Raw genomic sequence first — 20,108 nt, 5'->3', positions numbered from 1 at the left:
GCAATCATTTATGTAACACTTTTACAAAGAATGAAAACTCATCACATTACTTGCTGGTTTCTGCTGATCTCAAATTGACTTCTGGATTTGCTTAAGAGCTACTAACTTCTAATTTAACTCAGGAAGATATAGGTAATAATACCTAATAGCCTTAAAGGATTAAATGCTGCAGAATATTACCCTGTGAGTAAACATAACACCATTCTCCTTACAGAAGTGCACCATATGGTTTGTGAGTTTTATAGTCCTTTGGTCTATAAAATAATTAGATGAAAATACATATCACTTAAGTTTAAGCTAGATATTACATCTGTTTCTAGTTTAAGTATTTTTGAGTATCACTTAGAAACGTACTAGAAAACATTTTATATGCTAAAGAAAAACAGCTACTAAAATGCTGAGCATTTTTTTTATTATGTGCAGTAAAACAGAACCAGTACTTCACAATGAAACCAGTAAAAATATATTTTATACACGCTTCATTGATTTTATACTTGAAATAATTGTATATCTATAGTGAAATTGCACTTCCTTTGTATCCCAAAAGTTCAAAGAAAATCATTCTATTTGCTTAATCTTATATCACATAGGTATAAAACAGTAATCATGACAGAAACATCACAAAATAAAATATATTAGAAATATGTATAGAAAATGTAATAGAATGTCTACTGAGCACTTGCAATTTTCAATAGCATGTCTTTCACAAGGAAACTATTATCATGCCTCCAAGAGACAAACAATCAAGCATGTTAAAATTTTTTATAGTATTCTATATAACTACATTTACTAGACTTGGCTAGTAAATGATCATTGTGACAGACAGATAATTTACTGTAGCTAAGCAATATGTGATGAGATTTTCATCAAAAATGTAAGATCAGAATTCAACATTTCCACTTATCATGTTAAAAAAAAGTGTTTCTTACATTTAATGGAATTCTTTTGTTTTTGCAGACACTATAAGAATAGTGTTTCAAATGAAAGACCAGATAAATAGATGTAATCATTGTAACGAATTCAACCTAGATCTGTTGCATGTTCTTAGTTATGTCTATAAAATGCTTCACACCCTCTTCTGGGAGCTATTTTGCTTGTGCTGAGTATCAGTTCTAATAAAATACTTCTGGAGGGGAAGAAGAATCTACAAAAATAGCAAAAGGAAGACATAGATAATGAGAACCTAAGCTTAAAATGTTAGAAGTTTCTTACATGCAATTTATCTCTAACTGCATCAACATTTTCCCTCAGAAACTTGCTGTTAGACCCAAGACACCTCCAATTACATTTTGATAGAACAGTCCAAAACTAATCTTTTTGGCCTGCTCCTATTTCATTGTTTTGAAGCGTCCTCTGCTTCAAAAATAACAATTAATATTTAAATGATACAGAGGTCTTTGCATTAAGCATTCCTGGTCACACAGAATTCTATACTCTCAATCATAATCAATTGAAATTATTATCTGCTAACGACTCTCCTCAATTAGTTAATTCCAACTTTAAATTTTACTGCTTAGCATAGACTCAAAGGAGGAAAAGTACTTCTTTATTTAGTATCAAAACAGTTCACCGTTTTGAAAACCTGCAAAACTCTCCTTTGGCCTTCTTTTCTCCAATTTATATACTTCTGGTATTTCAAGTCCCTTATTGTTACTATCAACAGAGATGGTTAAAATAAGGTTTGGGCGATAAGCAAAAAGATCAACTCTGTTCAGGCTTTGTAAATAGAGGACGACAATATAATGGGTGGAAGTTACATTGGAGCTACACAATAACCTCATTAGACCTCACTTGGAGTACTGTGAGCAGTTCTAGGCACCACACCTTAGGAAAGATGAATTAGCCTTGGAGGGACTGTAGAAGAGTGATACCTGAATTCCAAGCTTCAAACCATGAGGAACGATTATGACAAACTGAGTTGCATTTCCAGGAACTTAAAAGCTTCAGGGGGATTTGATCAAAAATTTCAAAACATTAAGGACATAAAAAGAAATATCTTCCAGTGGTTGTGGACTCTAGTACTATGAAGCATAATGTGAAAATTAGAGTCAGGTCTTCCTAAAATGAAATTAGGAAGTATTTGTACATAAAAGGGGCGTGGAAGTTCAGATTATTCTTTCAGACAGCAATGGGTGCTAGGTCAATGGTTAATTTTGAATATGTGATGGATAAATTATATTAAGGAATGTGGAGGGTTCTTATGATCAAGTGGTAATGTCCTTACCTCTAACGTGGGATGGCTGGATTCAAGTCCCACATGCTCCACAAGTGTAATCACATCGCTGAATAGGTTAATTAGAAATATATATTAAGGAATGTGGTGTAAAGGTAAGTTTATGGAGTTAGGTCACAGATTAACTATGATCTCAATAAATGCAGAGTAAGCTGAAGGGGCTAATTGGCCTATACATATTCCTATAGCTCCAATATTCTATGATAGATACCATCTGGGCCTGGGGACTAGTCCACCCTAATGCCTTTTAGAATACCCAACACTTCCCCACCTCCTTATGCCAACTTGAGTCAAACATCTATCCCTGACCCTAAGCTTTCTGTTTTGTCCTTGAGTAGCCTTAACCTTAAGTATTTAGTTAGTTTTCTATACTTACAAAAAGCTCTTGCTACTTCCTGTTATATTTTCTGTTCACATGCATCCATTTTTCCTTTTAGCCTGTTTAATTCCCTTTTCAATCTTCCTGCTTCATTTGTCATTTTATTGATATTTTAAACATTTTAATTTTCAGGTCTGTTTCTATTTCAGTTTATCAATAGTAAGGTCATTTATTTAATTTTTGTAATATTATGGATAATTTATACAATCTCTACAGCGTGGAAGCAGGCCTTTTGGCTCATTGAGTCCACACTGACTCTCCAAAGAGCATCCCACCCAGACCCACCCCATCCCTGTAACTTTGCAATTCTCACAACTAAACTACTTATTCTGTATGTCCCTGGACACCATGTGGCAATTTAGCACGACCAATTCACGTAACCTGCACATCTTTGAACTGTGGGAGGAAACCAGAGCAACTGGAGGAAACCCACACAGATAAGGGGAGAATGTATAAACTCCAAAACAGACAGTCACCGGAGGCTGCAATTGAACTTGGGTCCCTGATGCTGTGAAGCAGCAGTGCTAACCACTGAGCCACCATGCTGTCCCAATAACTGTTATATTAAGTATTAAAACCAGCACTAAAACTCCCAGGCTACAAGGTAGTAATTATTGTAACTGGGTAGTCTTGATACCAAATCGGAATAAGTTCATTTTTTATTCAAAGTCATGCAAATCAGTTGAACTGTCTGTTTCAGATACCTCTTTATCTCAGTTGACATCTGACCTTTTCCAGTCCAACATCTGTACTTTAATCTTTTCTACTTTTACAATTAATGTAACTATGTATGATCACTATTTACTCACTGTTCTACTCACATTAATTATTTGCTCCACCTTATTTCACAGAACTAAAGCAAGCAATGCTTTTTTAATTGCTGAATTATAAAAATCCTAATTCAGGAATCAGGCCTGGATTCCTTATTAAAAAACAAACGTTCCTCACTTGAACAACATCTACTTTTTGCTTTGCCACTAAAGGTGGATTGAGATGATGTTTTTGTCCCTGTGGTCTTCTAACAAAATATCTCAAAATCTAACTGACATGTTTCAATGAAACATGAAGAACTGATTTGCTTTTGGTGAGGATGCAGATCCAGTTTAATGCAATTTTTAAAAATGATCAGTTTACATTGAGAGTGTGAAGTGAATTTTTTTGGAAAGTTGTTGATTATATTTAGAAAGTGATTGGCGGCACGGTGGCTCAGTGGTTAGCACTGCAGCCTCACAGCGCCAGGGACCCGGGTTCGATTCCAGCCTCGGGTAACCGTCTGTTTGGAGTTTGCACGTTCTCCCCGTGTCTGCGTGGGTTTCCTCCGGGTGCTCCGGTTTCCTCCCACAGTCCAAAGGTGTGCAGGTTAGGTGGATCAGCCATGCTAAATTGTCCCATAGTGTTCAGGGATGTGTGGGTTATAGGGGGATGGGTCTGGGTGGGATGCTTCAAGGGGCGGCGTGGACTTGTTGGGCCAAAGGGCCTGTTTCCACACTGTAGGGAATCTATTCTAATCTAATCTAATACTGTGGATTGTGTCACTTGCTGTGGTATGTTGGGTCAAAACGCAAGCAGAATTTTCAGAACAGGTTATTGATGTGATTAGCTTGAAGCATCCCTGGTGAGCTAGGAATTCTGAATAAAAGTAATTTTTTTTCATTTTTGTACCGCATTATTGTAATAAAACTGTAAAATTCTATTGTCACATTTATGCAACAAAGATCAGCCAGAATTAACACTGTAGTGGAAGTATGCACTGTACTGAGTATCCTCCTTACTTGTTTTTATGTTCATTTATGAAATGTGCAGGTTGCTGGCAAAATTAGTACTTTTTCCCATCCCTAACTGTCTTGAGAAGATGATGTTGAGACACCTTTTTGAACCATTGCAATTCTGGTGGTGTAGGTACATGTTTGGGACAAAATCATGAATCAACAACAATGAGCAAATGGCGATATAGTTTAAAATCAGGAAGGGTTTGTGACTTGGCAGAAAATTTGCATGTTTCCATCTGCTTGCTTCTCTTGTCCTTCGAGGTGATACAAGTCCAAGGTTGGGAGGTGCTGTTCTACATCTGGCCAATGCGCTACCTAAGTTGGAGTGCTATTCCTGACATTTAGTCGCAAAACTGTAAACATAGAAATGGCTACTGAAAATAGTTAAAACATTACACTCATAATTGTTATAATCTAACCAACTTTACCTTGTACAAATGTTGGAGGGAAAGGATCATTGGGGGAATCTGTTTTCATTTTTGCTGTGATATTGGAAAAGTCAGAGTTAGTATAATAGTTTTATGAAAATCACAGAACAGATTAAATAATTTTTATAGGAAGAAGCAAACATATAGATTGTGGCAAATAGTAATTGACAATTCAGATTGCCTGCACATACTGTGTATGTCTACCATGTGAATTTAGCAAAGGCATTAAACAAAAATGTATTATAGTTTCAGAAGTTGGATTTGCATCTGACTGCCTCTAAATAGACAGACGTGAAGAAGATACTGAATTGAAAATAATCTATGTGTGACAATACAATGTCAGTACAATGGCTCAGACTGTCTATTTTCTTAAAAACTTCTCCATGTCTTTAGCTTTTTTGCAAAAAACCTACTGCTTCAAGCAAGCATTTTTTAGCCCAATAACACACAACTTCCCATTCAGAAAATGACTAGTGAACTTCTATATGAACTTCAATAAAATCCAGTGTGTAATACTTGGAAATAGAGAATCACAATTGAATTGACTTCTGGTAATCCTGTAAATGTTGTGGATCTGATTTACATAATAGTAGACACTAATAGACAAATAGTATAAATGACAATTAAAACCCAGAAATACAAAATTTGACATGTTACTAAAGTCCTCTCTAAAAATTCATTTTTGCTCTACATACTTTGCTCTAAAATGTTATGGTGTAGAGGGTAGTGCTTTGGGTTCAAGTATACCATATTGAAAGGGAGGAAATCAATTAGCGAATGGGTGTCAATTAAGGCAGCTTCTCTGTTCTAATTGGTGTCAAGCTTCTTCAGCATCATTGGAGCTGCACACAGCAAGTAGACAGAACTTCACTACACTCTTAACTGGTGCCTTATGAGAATATGAGGAACAAGAGTAGGCCACTCAGTCTTCTCGGCCCATTCTGCCATTCAATAAGATCCTGGCTGACCTGCTTTTAATTTCAACTCTGCATTCTCCATCTCCCTGGTAATCAAGAATCTATCTCCCTCTGCTTTAAAAATATTGAAAGATTCTGGATCAATAGCCTTTCAAAGAAGTGGATTCTAAAGACTCACAACCCTCAAGAGAAATAAAACCCTTTCCTCTGCTCTTTTTTAAATGGGCGCCTCCCCCGCCTCATTTTTAAACTATGACCCCTCATTCTAGATTCTCCCACAAGAGGAAACTCGCTTTTAACTACCACCTGATGAAGTCCCCTCAGGAGCTAATGTTTCAATTAAGTCACTTCTGACTCTTCTAAACTCTGGTAGATACAGGTCTAGACTGTCAATCCTTTCCTTAAAAGGAATTCTGTTCATCCAGGTATTCATTAAGTTAGCTTTCTCTAAAAAACACTTAGTGTATTAGCTTCTTTCAGCAACTACAGAGATCAGTACTGTGCATAGTACTCCAAATGCAGTCTCACTAGTTCCCTGTGTAACTAAAGCATAATGTCTTGAATCTTGCATTCAATTCACTTCACAATAAGCCATAACATTCTACAGGGTGGTGAAGAAGGCATTTAGCATGCTGTCCTTCATCGGCTGAGACACAGAGTAGAAACTGGGATGTAATCTTACAGGTGTATCAGTTGTTGGTGAGGTCACACTTGGAGTATTGTGTTCCGTTTTGGTCACCCTGTTATAGGAAAGGCACAGTTAAATTGGAAAGTACGCAAAAATTTACGAGGATGTTGCCAGGACTAGTTGGCCTGAGTTGTAGGGACATGTCAGCCAGGATAGGACTCTCTGCCTTGGGACATAAGAGAGTGAGAGTTGACCTTATTGAGGTGTATAAAATCATGAGGGGCATAGATAGAGGGGCATAAAGTCTTTTTTCCCAGGGATGGGGAATTGAAAACTAGAGGGCACAGGTTTAAGGTAAAAGGAGACAGAGTTGAGAAGGACCTGAGGAGCAACATTTTCATGCAGACAGTGGTGCATATATGGAATAGGCGGCCAGAGATAGTGGTTGAGACAGGTACAATAACAACATAGAGAAAACATTTGAATAGGTATATGGATGGGAAGGGTTTGGAGGGATATGAATCAAATGTGGACATTTAAATGATCATTGGATAAACATATGGATGATAATGGAATAGAGTACGTTAGATGGGCTTCAGATTGGTTTCACAAGTCGACACAACATTGAGGGCCGAAGGGTCTGTACTGTGCTGTAATGTTCTATATTCTATTACTTGCTCTACCTGCTACTAACCTTTTGCGATTCATGCACTTGTGTATGGTGGGTATGTATTGAGAAGACAGGAGGTGAGTTAATTACCACAGAATTCTGATCTCCTCTTGTAACCACAGTATTTATATGGCTGAACCAGTTCAGTTTCTGGTCAATGGTAAAACCCAGGATGTTGATAGTTGCAAGTTCAGCAGTAGTGATGCCATTCAATGTCAAGTGAAGAAGCTTAGATTCTCCCTTGATGGAAATTATCTTTGGTAATTGTGTGGAATGAATGTTAGTCTTCACTTACAAGCCTGGATATTGTCCAGGTCTTCTGCATTTGTACATGGACTGCTTCAGTATCTGAAGAGTAGCAAATAGTGCTGAACGTTGTGCAGTGATCAGTGAACATTCTCACTTCTGCCCTTATGATAAAGGGAGGATCTTTGATGAAGCAGCTAAAGATGGTTGGATCAAGGATGCTACCTTGAGCAACTCCTGAAGTGATGTACTAGAACTGAGATATTTGCTTTTCAGCAAATACAAGGATCTTGCTTTTTGATAGATATGACTCCAATTAATGGAGGGTTTCCCCCCAATACCCATTGACATTACTTTTTCCAAAGCTCCTTGACGGCCCTTAATCAAATGCTGCCCTGATGTCAAGGGTAGTACATCTACATGATGCAGTGCAGATGTTCAACAAAGCTCCTTAGATAGCACCTTCCAAACCCATGACTGTTACCGTTTAAAAGGATAGGAACACCACTTGCAAGATCGTGGAATTTCATTCTGGATGGCATTGTGTAGTAGGGACACCAAATGGATTGCAGTAGTTTAAGCAGGCAGGTCAAAACCACCTTCTCAAGGACAACTAGGGCTAAGCAATAAATGCTGACCCGGACACCAATACCCACATCCCGTTAAGAAATAACATTCTCAGTACGTGTTTGGACCGAGAATGTAATCATGTCAGAAGCTGAAGGCCCTGGTAGAACTGAACTGAGTATTGGCAAGCAATGATAATTTTGCAAGTGCAGTTTTTTAGCATTGACAATAACACTTTATTTTTATGGAAGAGAATGCCTGGGAAGTTTACCATATTGTTGGGTTGACGTCAGTGTTGTAGCTGACTGAAATACCATGGCTAGGAGTGGACTAGTTCTGGGGTGCACATTCATTATTATTGCTGGGATGTTGTCAAAGCCCTTAGCTTTTGTGGTATCCATGGCCGACAGCCGTTTCTTGGTATCATGTGGAATGAATCAAACTGGCTGAAAATAGGCTGGGGATCTCAGGAGGTGGCTGAGATGGATAATCAATTCAGCACTTCTGCGTGGATACTTGTTATGTAGGTGTCCTATATACTTCATAAAAATTGAAGAGATACGAATTAAATATGTAGGTCAAGTGTATAAAGATTACTCGTTTACATCCTTTTAATAAAATAATAGACCAAAGGAAATGGTAGATGTAGGTACTGTGCAACATTTAAAAGACATTTGGACAGATACATAAACAGGAAAGCTTTAGATTAGGTCCAGGCAAGTGGGACTAGTTTTGTTTGAGAAACATGGTTTGGCATGGACGAGTTGGACCAAAGGGCCTGTTTCCATTCTGTATGACTCTATGAGCAAAGTATGATATCAATGTACATAGCACCAAGGAATAAAAGTGGAATTTGACAATCCAATCACGTGTTAGATACTACAGCATCTAGTGGCTTACAGTGAAAACACCCAGACAGATCTGCTAGTTGTGATACAATAGACTTATTTACAAACCTTTACCAAATATCACTCAACCTTACAAGAAAGCGTACCTTGCAAGAAACTAACTTCGAGGGTTTCACTTTCACCAGCAGAATTTAAAGCAACAATTTCAATTGTATCTTTCTGGACATTTGGAGTTTTACAAAAGAGTGACGTTGTTCTACATAGCTCACTCCTTTCTGAATTAGAAACTGCATACACAATATATTTTGTAGCATTAACTGACTCTGTCCACGAGATGTTTAGTGTGTCATTTTCCAGAGAAGTAGTAAGGTTGCTTGGAGAGCAAGGAACTGAAACAAACAAACAAAAAGTCACTTTATAAATTGCCGCATATAATACAAACTAAAGAAGTCAAGGCATGATCTCATATGTATTGTACAGATCCAGCAGTTCAGTGGGGTAGGAGCAGGCAGAGGCAACGGGTCAACTGAGGAAATCAGGTTGTGGATTTTGGCAAGGAGATAGAAATGGGTGGTGTGGGTTTGGGGAACAGTAAGGTTGGCGGGTGGGTGGTCTTCTGATGTGATAAAGTTATGGACGGTTTGGGAGATGATGGTTTGGTGATGAGGGCTGGATCATAATTGAGGGTAGGAGGAGGTGTCGAAGAATTGGTGCCTGGCCTCCGCGACGTAGAGGTCAGTATGCCATACCACTACCTCGCACACCATTCTCCACCCCCCCCCCCGCCCCCCCGCCACCCCATACCGGTGGGTTTGATGGTGAGGTTGGGGTTGGAGCAAGGGCTGCACATTCTGTGGGGGAGAGGTTGGAGTGAGAGAGAGGGGTGGAGAGGTTGAGGCAATCGATGTTGCGACAGCAGTTGGAGATGAAGAGCTCGAGGGAAGAGAGGAAGCCGAGAACTGGTGTCCTAGAGGATGGATTATGTTGGAAGCAGGAGAAGGGGTCTGTAGAGGGTCAGTTATATTCCTGGTCAGAGAAATAGGCACTGCGGTGGACGCCATAGAAAAAGAGTTCAATATCCAGACCTGATTGGAATTCATTGACGTGTGGGCGCAGAGGAATGAAGGTGAGTCCTTTGCTGAGGACTGACCCACGTTTTCTCTCAGTGACTGGGTGGTCTGGTGAATACCTGGCAGGGCTTGGAGCTGGGGCTAGGTGTAGATCTGGAGCTGGAGTTGTGGTGGAGCCTGCCTTGGGAGTGAGTGTTTGTATGGGAATGGTCACATGGGTGGAAGCCGAAGTCGCAATGTGGTCAGAGTGACACAGTTGGCGTTGTTAGCGTTGGAAGTGGCATTGTCAGATTCACCTCTTTCTCCGCTACACCGATGACTGTATTGGCCCTGCTTCATGCTGCCATGACGAGCTTGAACAGTTCATTAACTTTACTAACACCTTCCACCCCAACCTCAAATTCACCTGGACCATCACTCATACCTCGTCGTGGACCTCTCTGTCTCAATGTCCGGTAGCTGTCTCAGCACCAACATCTATTTCAAATGCACCAACTCCCACAGCTACCTTGGCTACACCTTCTCTCACTCACCCTCCTGCAAGAATGCGATCCCTTACTCCCAATTCCTCCGCCTACGCTGTATCTGCTCCCAAGATGAGGCCTTCTACTCCCGGACTTCAAGGACTACACTTTTCCCCGCTCCATTGATTCACAATGCCCTCAACTGCATCTCTTGTATTTCTCACACTTGTGCCCTCATATCTCCTCCCCCCCAAAAAAAGTAAGGACAGAGTCCCTCTGGTCCTCACATGCCATCTCACCAACCTCTGCATCACTTCTGCTACCTACAATCCGACCCCACCACTGAGGAGATATTTACCTCTCCACCCCTATCTGCCTTTTGTAGGGACCACTCGGTCCACAATTCCCTTGCCCACTCCCCACCTCCCCGCCACACTCGGCACCTTTCCCTGCAACCATAGAAAGTGCTACACATGCCTCTACGCCGGCCCCCTCACCTCCATCAGGGCCCAAGACAAACTTTCCATATCTGACAGAGGTTCACCTGTACATCCTCCAACCTTGTCTACTGTATCTACTGCTCCCAATGTGGCCTCCTCTACATCGGTGAGACCAAGCACAGACTCAGGGATTGATTCGCGGGGCATCTACACTCTGTACACTATAATCAGCAACACCTTCTGGTTGCCAACCATTTAAATGCCCCCTCCCACTCCCTGGGTATCATGTCCACCCTGGGCCTCATCTAGTGTCACAATGACACCACACGCAAACTGGAGGAATAACACCTCATAGTCCACCTTGGGAACCTACAGCCCAATGGCCTCAACATAGGACTCACTAGTTTCAAAATCTCCCCACCCCCCGGCCTCATCCCATGTCCAACCCTCCACCTCATTACTGCCTCTTGACCCGACACAACCTGTCCATCTTCTTCTCTGCCACCTGCTCCACCCTTCCCACTGACCAATCCCCTCTACCCCTGCCTGCATCCACCTATCACCATTCTACGTACCTTCCCCCAGCTCCACCCCTCCTCCCTCTGTTTATTTCCCAGCTCCCCTCCCCCTCCCCAATTCTGAGAAGGGTCCCGACCCAAAACGTCGACTTCCCTGTTCCTATGATGCTGCCTGACCTGCTGTGTTCCTCCAGTTCCACGCTGTGTTGAGTCTGACTCCAGCATCTGCAAGTTTTGCTGTCTCCTCTGGATCATATCATGGTTATTTATTTTCAAAGAACAATCTTTTTAAAGCTCAATGAATATAGAATGCTAGAAAATAAATTCTCAGTGATGGCTATATTTTACAAATGCGAAATTGTGAATTGTTTTTAATTCTGTTACTTACCAGTATAACCAGTTAAAGGATTGCTTGGACTGCTGATTCCTGTGGGATTTCTTGCAGTGACAGAAATATTGTATGTGGAACTGCAAGGAATTGGGAATTGGAAGAAAGTTCTTGCTGTCCAATATGAACGTAAGCTATATAAAGAAAATGGATCTCCTTCAATTTGTCCCTCTACATCTACTTGATACTCTTCAGCACAGTGACTGATTTTCCAGGAGACGTCTATGTCTTGCACACCATTACTGGCCGGGCTTAGTATAACTTGAATGCCTTCTGGTATGCATGGGACTATGTACATAAAGGATTAAATTAAAAAATACAATGAATTAATATCAGATAAATCAAGCTAGATTATATTGTCTTTAGACCATTATTAATCATGTATCAATTCTGAATTTGTATAAAGCAAATTATAGTTTCAATTTTTAATGATAAGCTTTTTTAGTATTATACATTTTAATAAAAGAATGCGATAATCGAGCTCAAGCAAATTATAATAATTGGTGTTAATAGAATATTTACCTGTACCAACTTCATAAGAAGAATTCAGCATACTTGTGCAAATTCCATCAAAAGCATAAACAGATATGTTATACTTGGTGGCACACCTCAGGTTTTGAATGTAACAGCTTGTGTTTGTTGTGTCACAATAAAGTAGATCTTCATCACTGGCATTTACAAATGCCATGTATGATATTGCGGTATCACTATGACCCCATGATAGTAACATTGAGTCATTTGCACAGTCCACACTGGCCTCAAGATATTCTGGAGGACATGGTACTAGAAGGTTGAAAAATAATGATTATTTCTCAGATATGCCAAACTTGAGAAAAAGAGAGTAACTGTAAATAGTACCACAGGACAGATTGTAATGCTGCGGCGATCAATTTTTGTTTAAAAGAATGCTTCGATTAATGATGCAGCTTCCAGATTTTTACGAATGCACTGCAATACTTTAATAAATTAGAGATCTAATTTCCTACTAAGCAAATAAAATACAAGTAGTGGCTGGCAGCTACTTTTCTCTTTTCCCTTTTGTGAATTCAGAGCTACCAATGGCCGATTATTGGACTATAACATTGCTCCTGTCAATACACTGCATTCATATTACCCAAATGGATAATGCATTGCTTAACTAATTAAAGACATCACAACATTCTTGAATTTCGAATATCTTATAAGGAACACTGAAATATGAGGTGGAACTTGCCCCTCCCTGGCAATAGCAAAAGAGTTTGGAAAATTTGGCAAGCATGAAAAATCAGAATCCTGATGTATGGAAAAAGATTTGTAATTTTCTCCTCAAGCATTAAGTGATCACCTCAGAATATGGCTATTTACATCTTATTCATTTACATCTCACAATAACCCATTCCACCTCATTAGCATTCTTGCTAATGCATCACTAAAATTATGTTTCCATTTCCCTTCCAATTCATATGGAACTAGTCGAACTTCCTTTCCTATAATGAATACAACTCTAAATTGCAAATGTGCACATCATAATCATCAAAGGAAACTGAATATTATGTTTACAAATGCAATACCAACACAATTGTAATTGTTCTCTTAATTCCTGCTTTACAGTCTATGTCTCTGTGAGGATTTCTTCAATTAAATTGCATGAAAGCCTCCTTGCTCGCAGATACCATTGATGCCTGTCGTTGATATTACTTTGTGACAGCTGTCCAAATCTCCCTGGCTCTGTGGTGAAATCCATTGTCATACTGCTCATAGAAAAATCTGCACTAAAATCTTGCGTCCTCTGTTAATATGGATTATTGTGATAAAGATTACAAAGCTTCCACTTATGGAAGTCACTTTTTTTAATTGAAAAGACTAAGTCCTGATTAACAGTTCAAATAACAGGATAACGCCAAACAAGTAGAGCCAATTACCTGCTTGCAAGTACTTTGCTGAACTTTCAGAACTGTTACACATCTCATTAACGGCCACTACTGTTAGGTTGTACAACTGCCCACATTGCAAGTCAAAGATTTCACAGGTTTCATCTCTTGCACTGCATGAATGTGTATCTCCCTCAATTCCCGCTGCAGTTGCAATATAGAAATTGCTCCCATTGTTCAGTTCCCATGATACCATTGCAGTATTAGCATCACAGTCCACATAGGCAGAAATTATCTCTGAAGTGCATGGTGCTGTAATTATTTGGAAGGAGAAAGATACATTTAACATTATATGTCACAAAATTCTTAGAGAAGTTAGAACTCTGATAATATTGCGATTATTTAAAAAACCATCAAAAAACCTTAATTAAATGAACTTTAAGAGTAAAAGAAATCTTATACTTTTGTACATTAGTCTTAACTTGCTGCCAGAGAAATTGTAAATATCTGACTATTTTCTTGCACTTCTACATTTACCATAAATTTTCATCTCCCTCATTTCGTGGTGCATCTGCATTATCTTACAATGATGTTGGCATTTTTAAACCACCTTTGAAGATTTAAAAGAGAATGTTAGATATTAAAATATTTAACCGTAAATCACCAATCATACTAAAATCTAAAACTGATATGAGCATTGACCAAAATGAGAGACCGATAGAAGTGAAGGCTGGATACAGCAGAGAGACAGATATGAAGAAATGTTTCAGTTATGTAGACGGAAGGACTGGAGAGGACTGTTAAAGGACTTGTGGAGTAGGAATAAGGCCACATAATGGTGGAAGTGTAAGGTAAGGTTTTTAATAAGTCTTCACGAAGACTACCTGATGAAATTGACCTAGAGGCCTGCAAAGTACGTGTTTTGAAGGAATTGTGAGGATTTTCTTTTACTTTTCTGTCAGCACTTACCAAACCTTCCCAGTTTGAACATATGCAGGTTTCCCCTAGTTTCATGGGCAAAAATTCAAGGAATGGAGATGGATGATTGCCTGAAGTTTAAAACTTCCCTTGAAACTTTACAGGACATTTGAGAAAGTCCATGTTAGTAATAAATGTGACAATAGATGTTGTTTGCATTTTTAAAACTTAAAAGTAGAATAGGTTCTAATTTATGTAAATCTCAGATAGCTATTATGAAGAAATGTGTCCTTTGCTTTAAAGCCATATACCTAGCCATTTAGGTTTACTTTTGATGAAATGTGATTTAGCTTAAGAAGTGAGGTGAAACTATGACAGTTTGTGCTGTGCTCTTTTTCAAGTATGTCATTATTGAAAGAATGCAATAATTGAGTGATTTTTTACAGTTTTGCAAATAGTTAATGTGAAATGCAGACACTGCAGGAATAAAAGGGTTGAGATTCCAGAAGACGTGTATTCATAATCTCAAAACTGAAAACATAGGACATCAAATAGAACATTCCAGCATAAAAACAAAATACCATGGCTATTGGAAATTTAAAATAACAGAAAATGCAATAATTATTGAGCAGGTCAGGCGGTATCTGTGGAGAGAGAAATAGCAGTAGTAATGTATTAGACATAGATTCAGAATTTGGGAAAATATTGCCACTCTTAAAGTAAGAAATATTAAAAATAGTAGCACATTACCCAAAAACGATTAGAACATCAAAGGCTGCGATTGGTGGAAGTAGTTTAAACAAAAGAATACAGGATTGTCAGACAAAAGATAGCAACAACATTGATGATAACTCCAACTGTGAAATCACTGTGAGAAGTTCTACAATATGAATTTAATCGGCACCCTGCATAAAATCTGAGTGTAAAGATCAGAATTTTAAAAAAAACATATATTGTAGTGAGTAATACCTGCATGTACATTTGCCACTGCACTCCGGGGGCTTTTGCAGAAGTTGTCCACTGCTAGAACAGAGATTGTGTAATATTCACCACACTGCAGGTTTGGGATTTGAGCCTTTGTATCACTGGTGTTGAGTAAAGTGGTGACCCTTTGACTGTCTTGAGCAGTCACAATGTAAAACTTTGCTCCCTCTGCATCAACCCATGAGAAGGACACAGCATTTGAATCACAATTCAGCTCAGCTTTTAGATTCTCAGGAATACACGGTGCTGGTGAGAAAATACAAATAACAATCAATCCATGTTCTCCATTCTGTAAATATTTAGAACAAATAAATGTAAATTTATTCCTGTGGCTATTATTGTTGGATATCATTCAAGGATTAATAGCATTACCAGTTTGGGTTTGTACCGAAGTACTTGAAAAGCCATTCCGACTGTAACTCAATGTGGTTACAGTTATGTTATAGGACTGTCCACAGTGTAAATCCAGAATTTCATAGCGTGTCTCTGTTGTGTTGTATGAGTGATTATGTCCATCACTGCCTTCTGCAGTTACCTCGTAAGAGACTGCTCCATCAGTCCGACCCCATGATACCACTGCTCTATTAGAATTACAGTCCACATTCACAATGACTTCATCAGGGGCACATGGAGCTGTAGGAAAGGTAAAGTAAACATTAATGCCCAAAGAGGTCATGTAAAAAACATGTTTTAGTTAAATGACCCTTGCAAAACTTAAATGACCTCAATAAAGTTGCCAGCACTATGCTCCAAATGATAATGACTCCAAATGCAGATGTTGTGTTTTCGGGCAACTAAATGTAAGCTCAAGATTCTGGATCACCATGGTCTGTCCCCATTTTTACTGCTAAGTCTTGCACTGTTTCTGTTTAATTTTAAACTTATGTACTATTGATACCAGATAAACTCACAACAATTCTGATCGCAAAATCCCCAGTGTATTGCTGGTAAGCACAGTGAGTGAAGATTGCTGAAGTGCAATCTGAATGGGAATGCAATGAATGGAGCATGAGGCTGTACTCCTTCTACATTGCACAGCAGCATCTTTGAACCCCTCTGCACAATGGCAGCTCCAGGGTAGCAGGTTGCACATGTACTGTTCAGTGAAGTTGGCAGGACAGTGGTCTGGGCCCACTTTAATTTTGGCTAAGATATCTGTAAGCTAGATACTTCCAAAAGGTGGCCAACTGAGCCAACACTTTAACTGATACAATACAGCATTTGTTTTGTAGCTATCAACTCTCACCACCTCTGTCTACTTCACCATTAAAATAAGGAGGTCAGAAATTAATCAGCCTTGGTCAAACATTATACTGAGTTTGAGCTGTTTGTCAATAGGCTCTTTCCAATAAACTTTAAACGTGCATCTGTTACACTGGTTTTGGTCAAATGACTACACATTACCATTTTTTGAAGAGTTGAGAGTTGTTTCATTTGGGAGCTGTTCTCACTAACATTGTTTCAACAGATTAATTTGATTTAATGATTTCTCTCAGAGATCCTTCATTTTCCGAGCTCCCTCAGTGATGATGCATTCAATTGTAGACCTAAACTCTGGAATTACTTCCCTAAATATTTTGGCCTCTCAATCTCTTTCTGCTCATTTAAAGTGCAGTTTAAAAACTATTTTACCAGCAAGGCCTTGTCATCAAATTCCTTAGTTCTGCTTCGCTGAATGTCACATTTGTTGCATACTGCGCCATTATGTCCAATGGTGTTTTTGAGACTGTGTTGTGATCAACCTGGTTGGTCTATTTACATATAAGACAATAAGGCCCACAGTTCAAACACCATCTCTTTACAGTGGAGTGTTCACAAGTGGCTAAAGGTGTTTTATAAAGGCAAAAGTTAGTGCTTTTCCATACTACCTGTCCAAATTGCATAACTGGAGCTTTGAATACTGCTACAGTTTTCACCAAATGCAAGAACAGAGATGTTATACATTTGGCTGCAGTGGAGATCTGGGATGACACAGTTTGTTTCAGATGTACTGCAGGTGGCTGTGTGTCCATCACTCCCCTCTGCTGTTGCAGTGTACGAGACTGTGAGATTACTCGGTTCCCATGTTACAGAGGCTGTGACAGCATCAATATCAGCTTGTACATTCTGAGGGGGGCAAGGTGCTTTTGGGAGGAGGAAACAGAAATGCAAAGTCACAAATTAGTAAAACCAATAAAAATGTCTGATCGTTTCCTTTGTTATGAATTGAAATAACTCTCCACCTACTAAAAAGATCACACAGGGAATTCAACATGGATTGTAATCTGTGTTTGGGTCATTTGTATATATGCTACTAAAGAAGCTGTTTCATATTTTTTATTCTATAAAGACAGCTTTGTGGCCATGAATGAGATATTCTAAAGCTGGTGGGCACAAATTCAGAGGCCTGACCATTTAAATTCACACATCGTAACAGCACTTGCTACTGTATAAGTTTAACATTTCCCACATATCAAAAAATTCTGTAGAAATGTACCTGTTTCAGTTTCAATGATGGAAGTGTTTACACTCTGACAAGAACCATCCATGGCTGTGACAGTGATCAAGTACATTTGACTGCAGTGCAGATCCATGAATTCACAGCTTGTCTCTGTTGTATTACACTGTGTTACATGTCCATCATCTCCATCTGCGAATAGAACATACCACAGCGCACCCTCACGCTTCTCCCAGCTCACCATTGTATTCTTGGTCTCACAGTTTAGTTCGGTGTCAATGTTCTGAGGTCCACATGGGGCTGCAAAATACGGAAATCCAAATTAGCTGTGTTTGGACAAGAAGTACTGCAATCTTTCTGTGCTCCTGTTGTTAGACTTTAAGCAGTTGTATTTACATTGTTTCACATTGAACGACAACATGAAAAGTAGCTGATGGAATGTACTAAATAATCCCGGAGAGCCAATTCCATTTGCTGGCTGTCTACGTTTTCCAACTGCAATCATTAATTTACATGTACACTGTGCTCCCTAACCTGCAAGTAGTTTCTGAACTTAATGAAGTTTTGTTTGAATCATGATGGAAAATACCAATATTTTCCAAATCTAAATCAAAGTTACTGCAATTCTTCATTAGTAGCTTACTTTCCAATTCCAGTTTATAATGTGGAAAGTTCTTTGTAAGTAGTATTTTTGTAGGGAACCACTAGTCTCAGTTTAGAAACATTAATTCCGTATCAAAGGCTTACCAGTATTGAATTTCAATACAGAGCTTGCTGAAGAGTCACATACACCATCCAGTGCAGTGAGAGTTACATTGTACATTTGCCCACAGTGTAGATTGGTTATTTGACACTGTCTGCTGGCTGTATCACATGATGCTGTGTGTCCGTCACTTGCTTCTGCAGTTGCAGTGTATGACACTGCACCTTTAGTGTCGGCCCACGAAACAGAAGCATCATTTGTGTTACAATCCAACTGCGTGTTGAGATTCTGTGGGATGCACGATACTGAAAAAAACAAAATGATGATGTTTATTTAAACAGCAGCTGCCGATAAACGAGAATTGTTTTTGAAACTGAATTCTTCATGGAAACATGTTTGAAGGTTTTGTTTTGGAGAACACTAATTTGGACAGAGTAGAAATTAATGATATGAAGAATCCTCTTCTCTTTCAGTTACCTGTTTTCATTGTAACAGAACGGCTTTCAGCAGAGTCACAATAGTCATCGTGTGCACGGACTGTGATGGTGTAGGTCTCTCCACAGCTCAGGTCAGTGATGTCACACATTGTTTGATTAGCGCTGCATTGCTGGACATTGCTTCCTTCTGCAGTCGCAATGTATGAAATTGCACCTTCACTTAACTCCCATGAGACTGACGTATGTCCAGCAGCACAGTTCACATGAGCATCAACATTCTGTGGGGCACATGGCACTGCAAAGTGAAAATTCAAAAAAGATCATCAAATAGAAACATTGATATATCTGACTGTCTATTAATACCAAAGCTACAATATTTAAATACGTGTACGTATTTTAAAATTCTTGCATTGTAAGTTCTAGTCTCAAATTACCTGTTTTAATTGTAACAGCAGAGCTCTGGGAGCTGTTACACTCCATGCGGATTGCCTGTACAGTTATATAGTAGTTGAGTCCACAATACACATCGGAGATCTCACATTCAGTCCCTGTTGTATTGCATGATGCCCAGTGATCATTGTTTCCTTGTGCTGTTACAATGTAGGACTCTGTGCCATTGCTGGGATCCCAAAACACTGACACATTATTACTTTCACAATTGATGTGAGCAACCACATTCTGTGGGACACAAGGCACTGCAAACAGAAGAATCCTTAAATTGAAATAGCTTTAATGCTAGACACAACTAAAAATTACAGAATATTGAATCTTACCTAATATAGGAAAATATAGCATCTAATTTGTGCAGCATGTAATCTCAGAGGAAGATAATATTCTAAATAAATTATTTTTAGTGATATTTGATGGTTAAATGGCATCTGTGGTAGCCCTTAAAACTTAACAACCAAAGCACCTACTGCTTATTATAATGATGCCTGTGATAATTCATCTTGAGACCAAATTAACTGTCAATCATCTCTGAGTTCCGCTATTTTTCATACTATTGCCTAAGGGAAACACACAGCTAAATCAACAACCAAATACAGAATTCAACCATCAGCGCACAGCTGAAATATATGCTTCAAGGAAAGCTAAAATAATCCAGAAATTAATTCCAAAATTGGAAATCTTCAATGAAAGGCACTGATTTCTGATGTATCCCAATTCCAAGCTGCCAACTGGGTAAAAGCTCCAAATTTTGGTATGCACTGAAT

General features: G+C 38.9%; 1 protein-coding gene across 1 annotated transcript; it reads right to left on the bottom strand.

The window, feature by feature from the left end:
- Positions 1-533: 533 nt before the first annotated feature.
- Positions 534-19,420, bottom strand: LOC125456588 (fibronectin type III domain-containing protein 7-like). The gene is made up of 13 exons (XM_048539835.2): positions 19,329-19,420; positions 18,935-19,189; positions 18,502-18,762; positions 17,794-18,054; positions 17,186-17,440; positions 15,690-15,950; positions 15,303-15,563; positions 13,467-13,727; positions 12,088-12,348; positions 11,566-11,853; positions 8,832-9,074; positions 4,810-4,863; positions 534-1,144 (listed from the first exon to the last, which is right to left on the bottom strand). Exons 1-13 carry the CDS (start codon positions 19,372-19,374, stop codon positions 1,113-1,115), a joined length of 2,739 nt encoding a protein of 912 aa, XP_048395792.2. The 5' UTR covers positions 19,375-19,420; the 3' UTR covers positions 534-1,112.
- Between the last annotated feature and the right edge of the window lie 688 nt (positions 19,421-20,108).

The sequence above is a fragment of the Stegostoma tigrinum genome, chromosome 8, assembly GCF_030684315.1.
Source record: "Stegostoma tigrinum isolate sSteTig4 chromosome 8, sSteTig4.hap1, whole genome shotgun sequence".
Taxonomy (NCBI): domain Eukaryota; kingdom Metazoa; phylum Chordata; class Chondrichthyes; order Orectolobiformes; family Stegostomatidae; genus Stegostoma; species Stegostoma tigrinum.
This window is presented reverse-complemented; position numbering and strand designations above follow the sequence as displayed.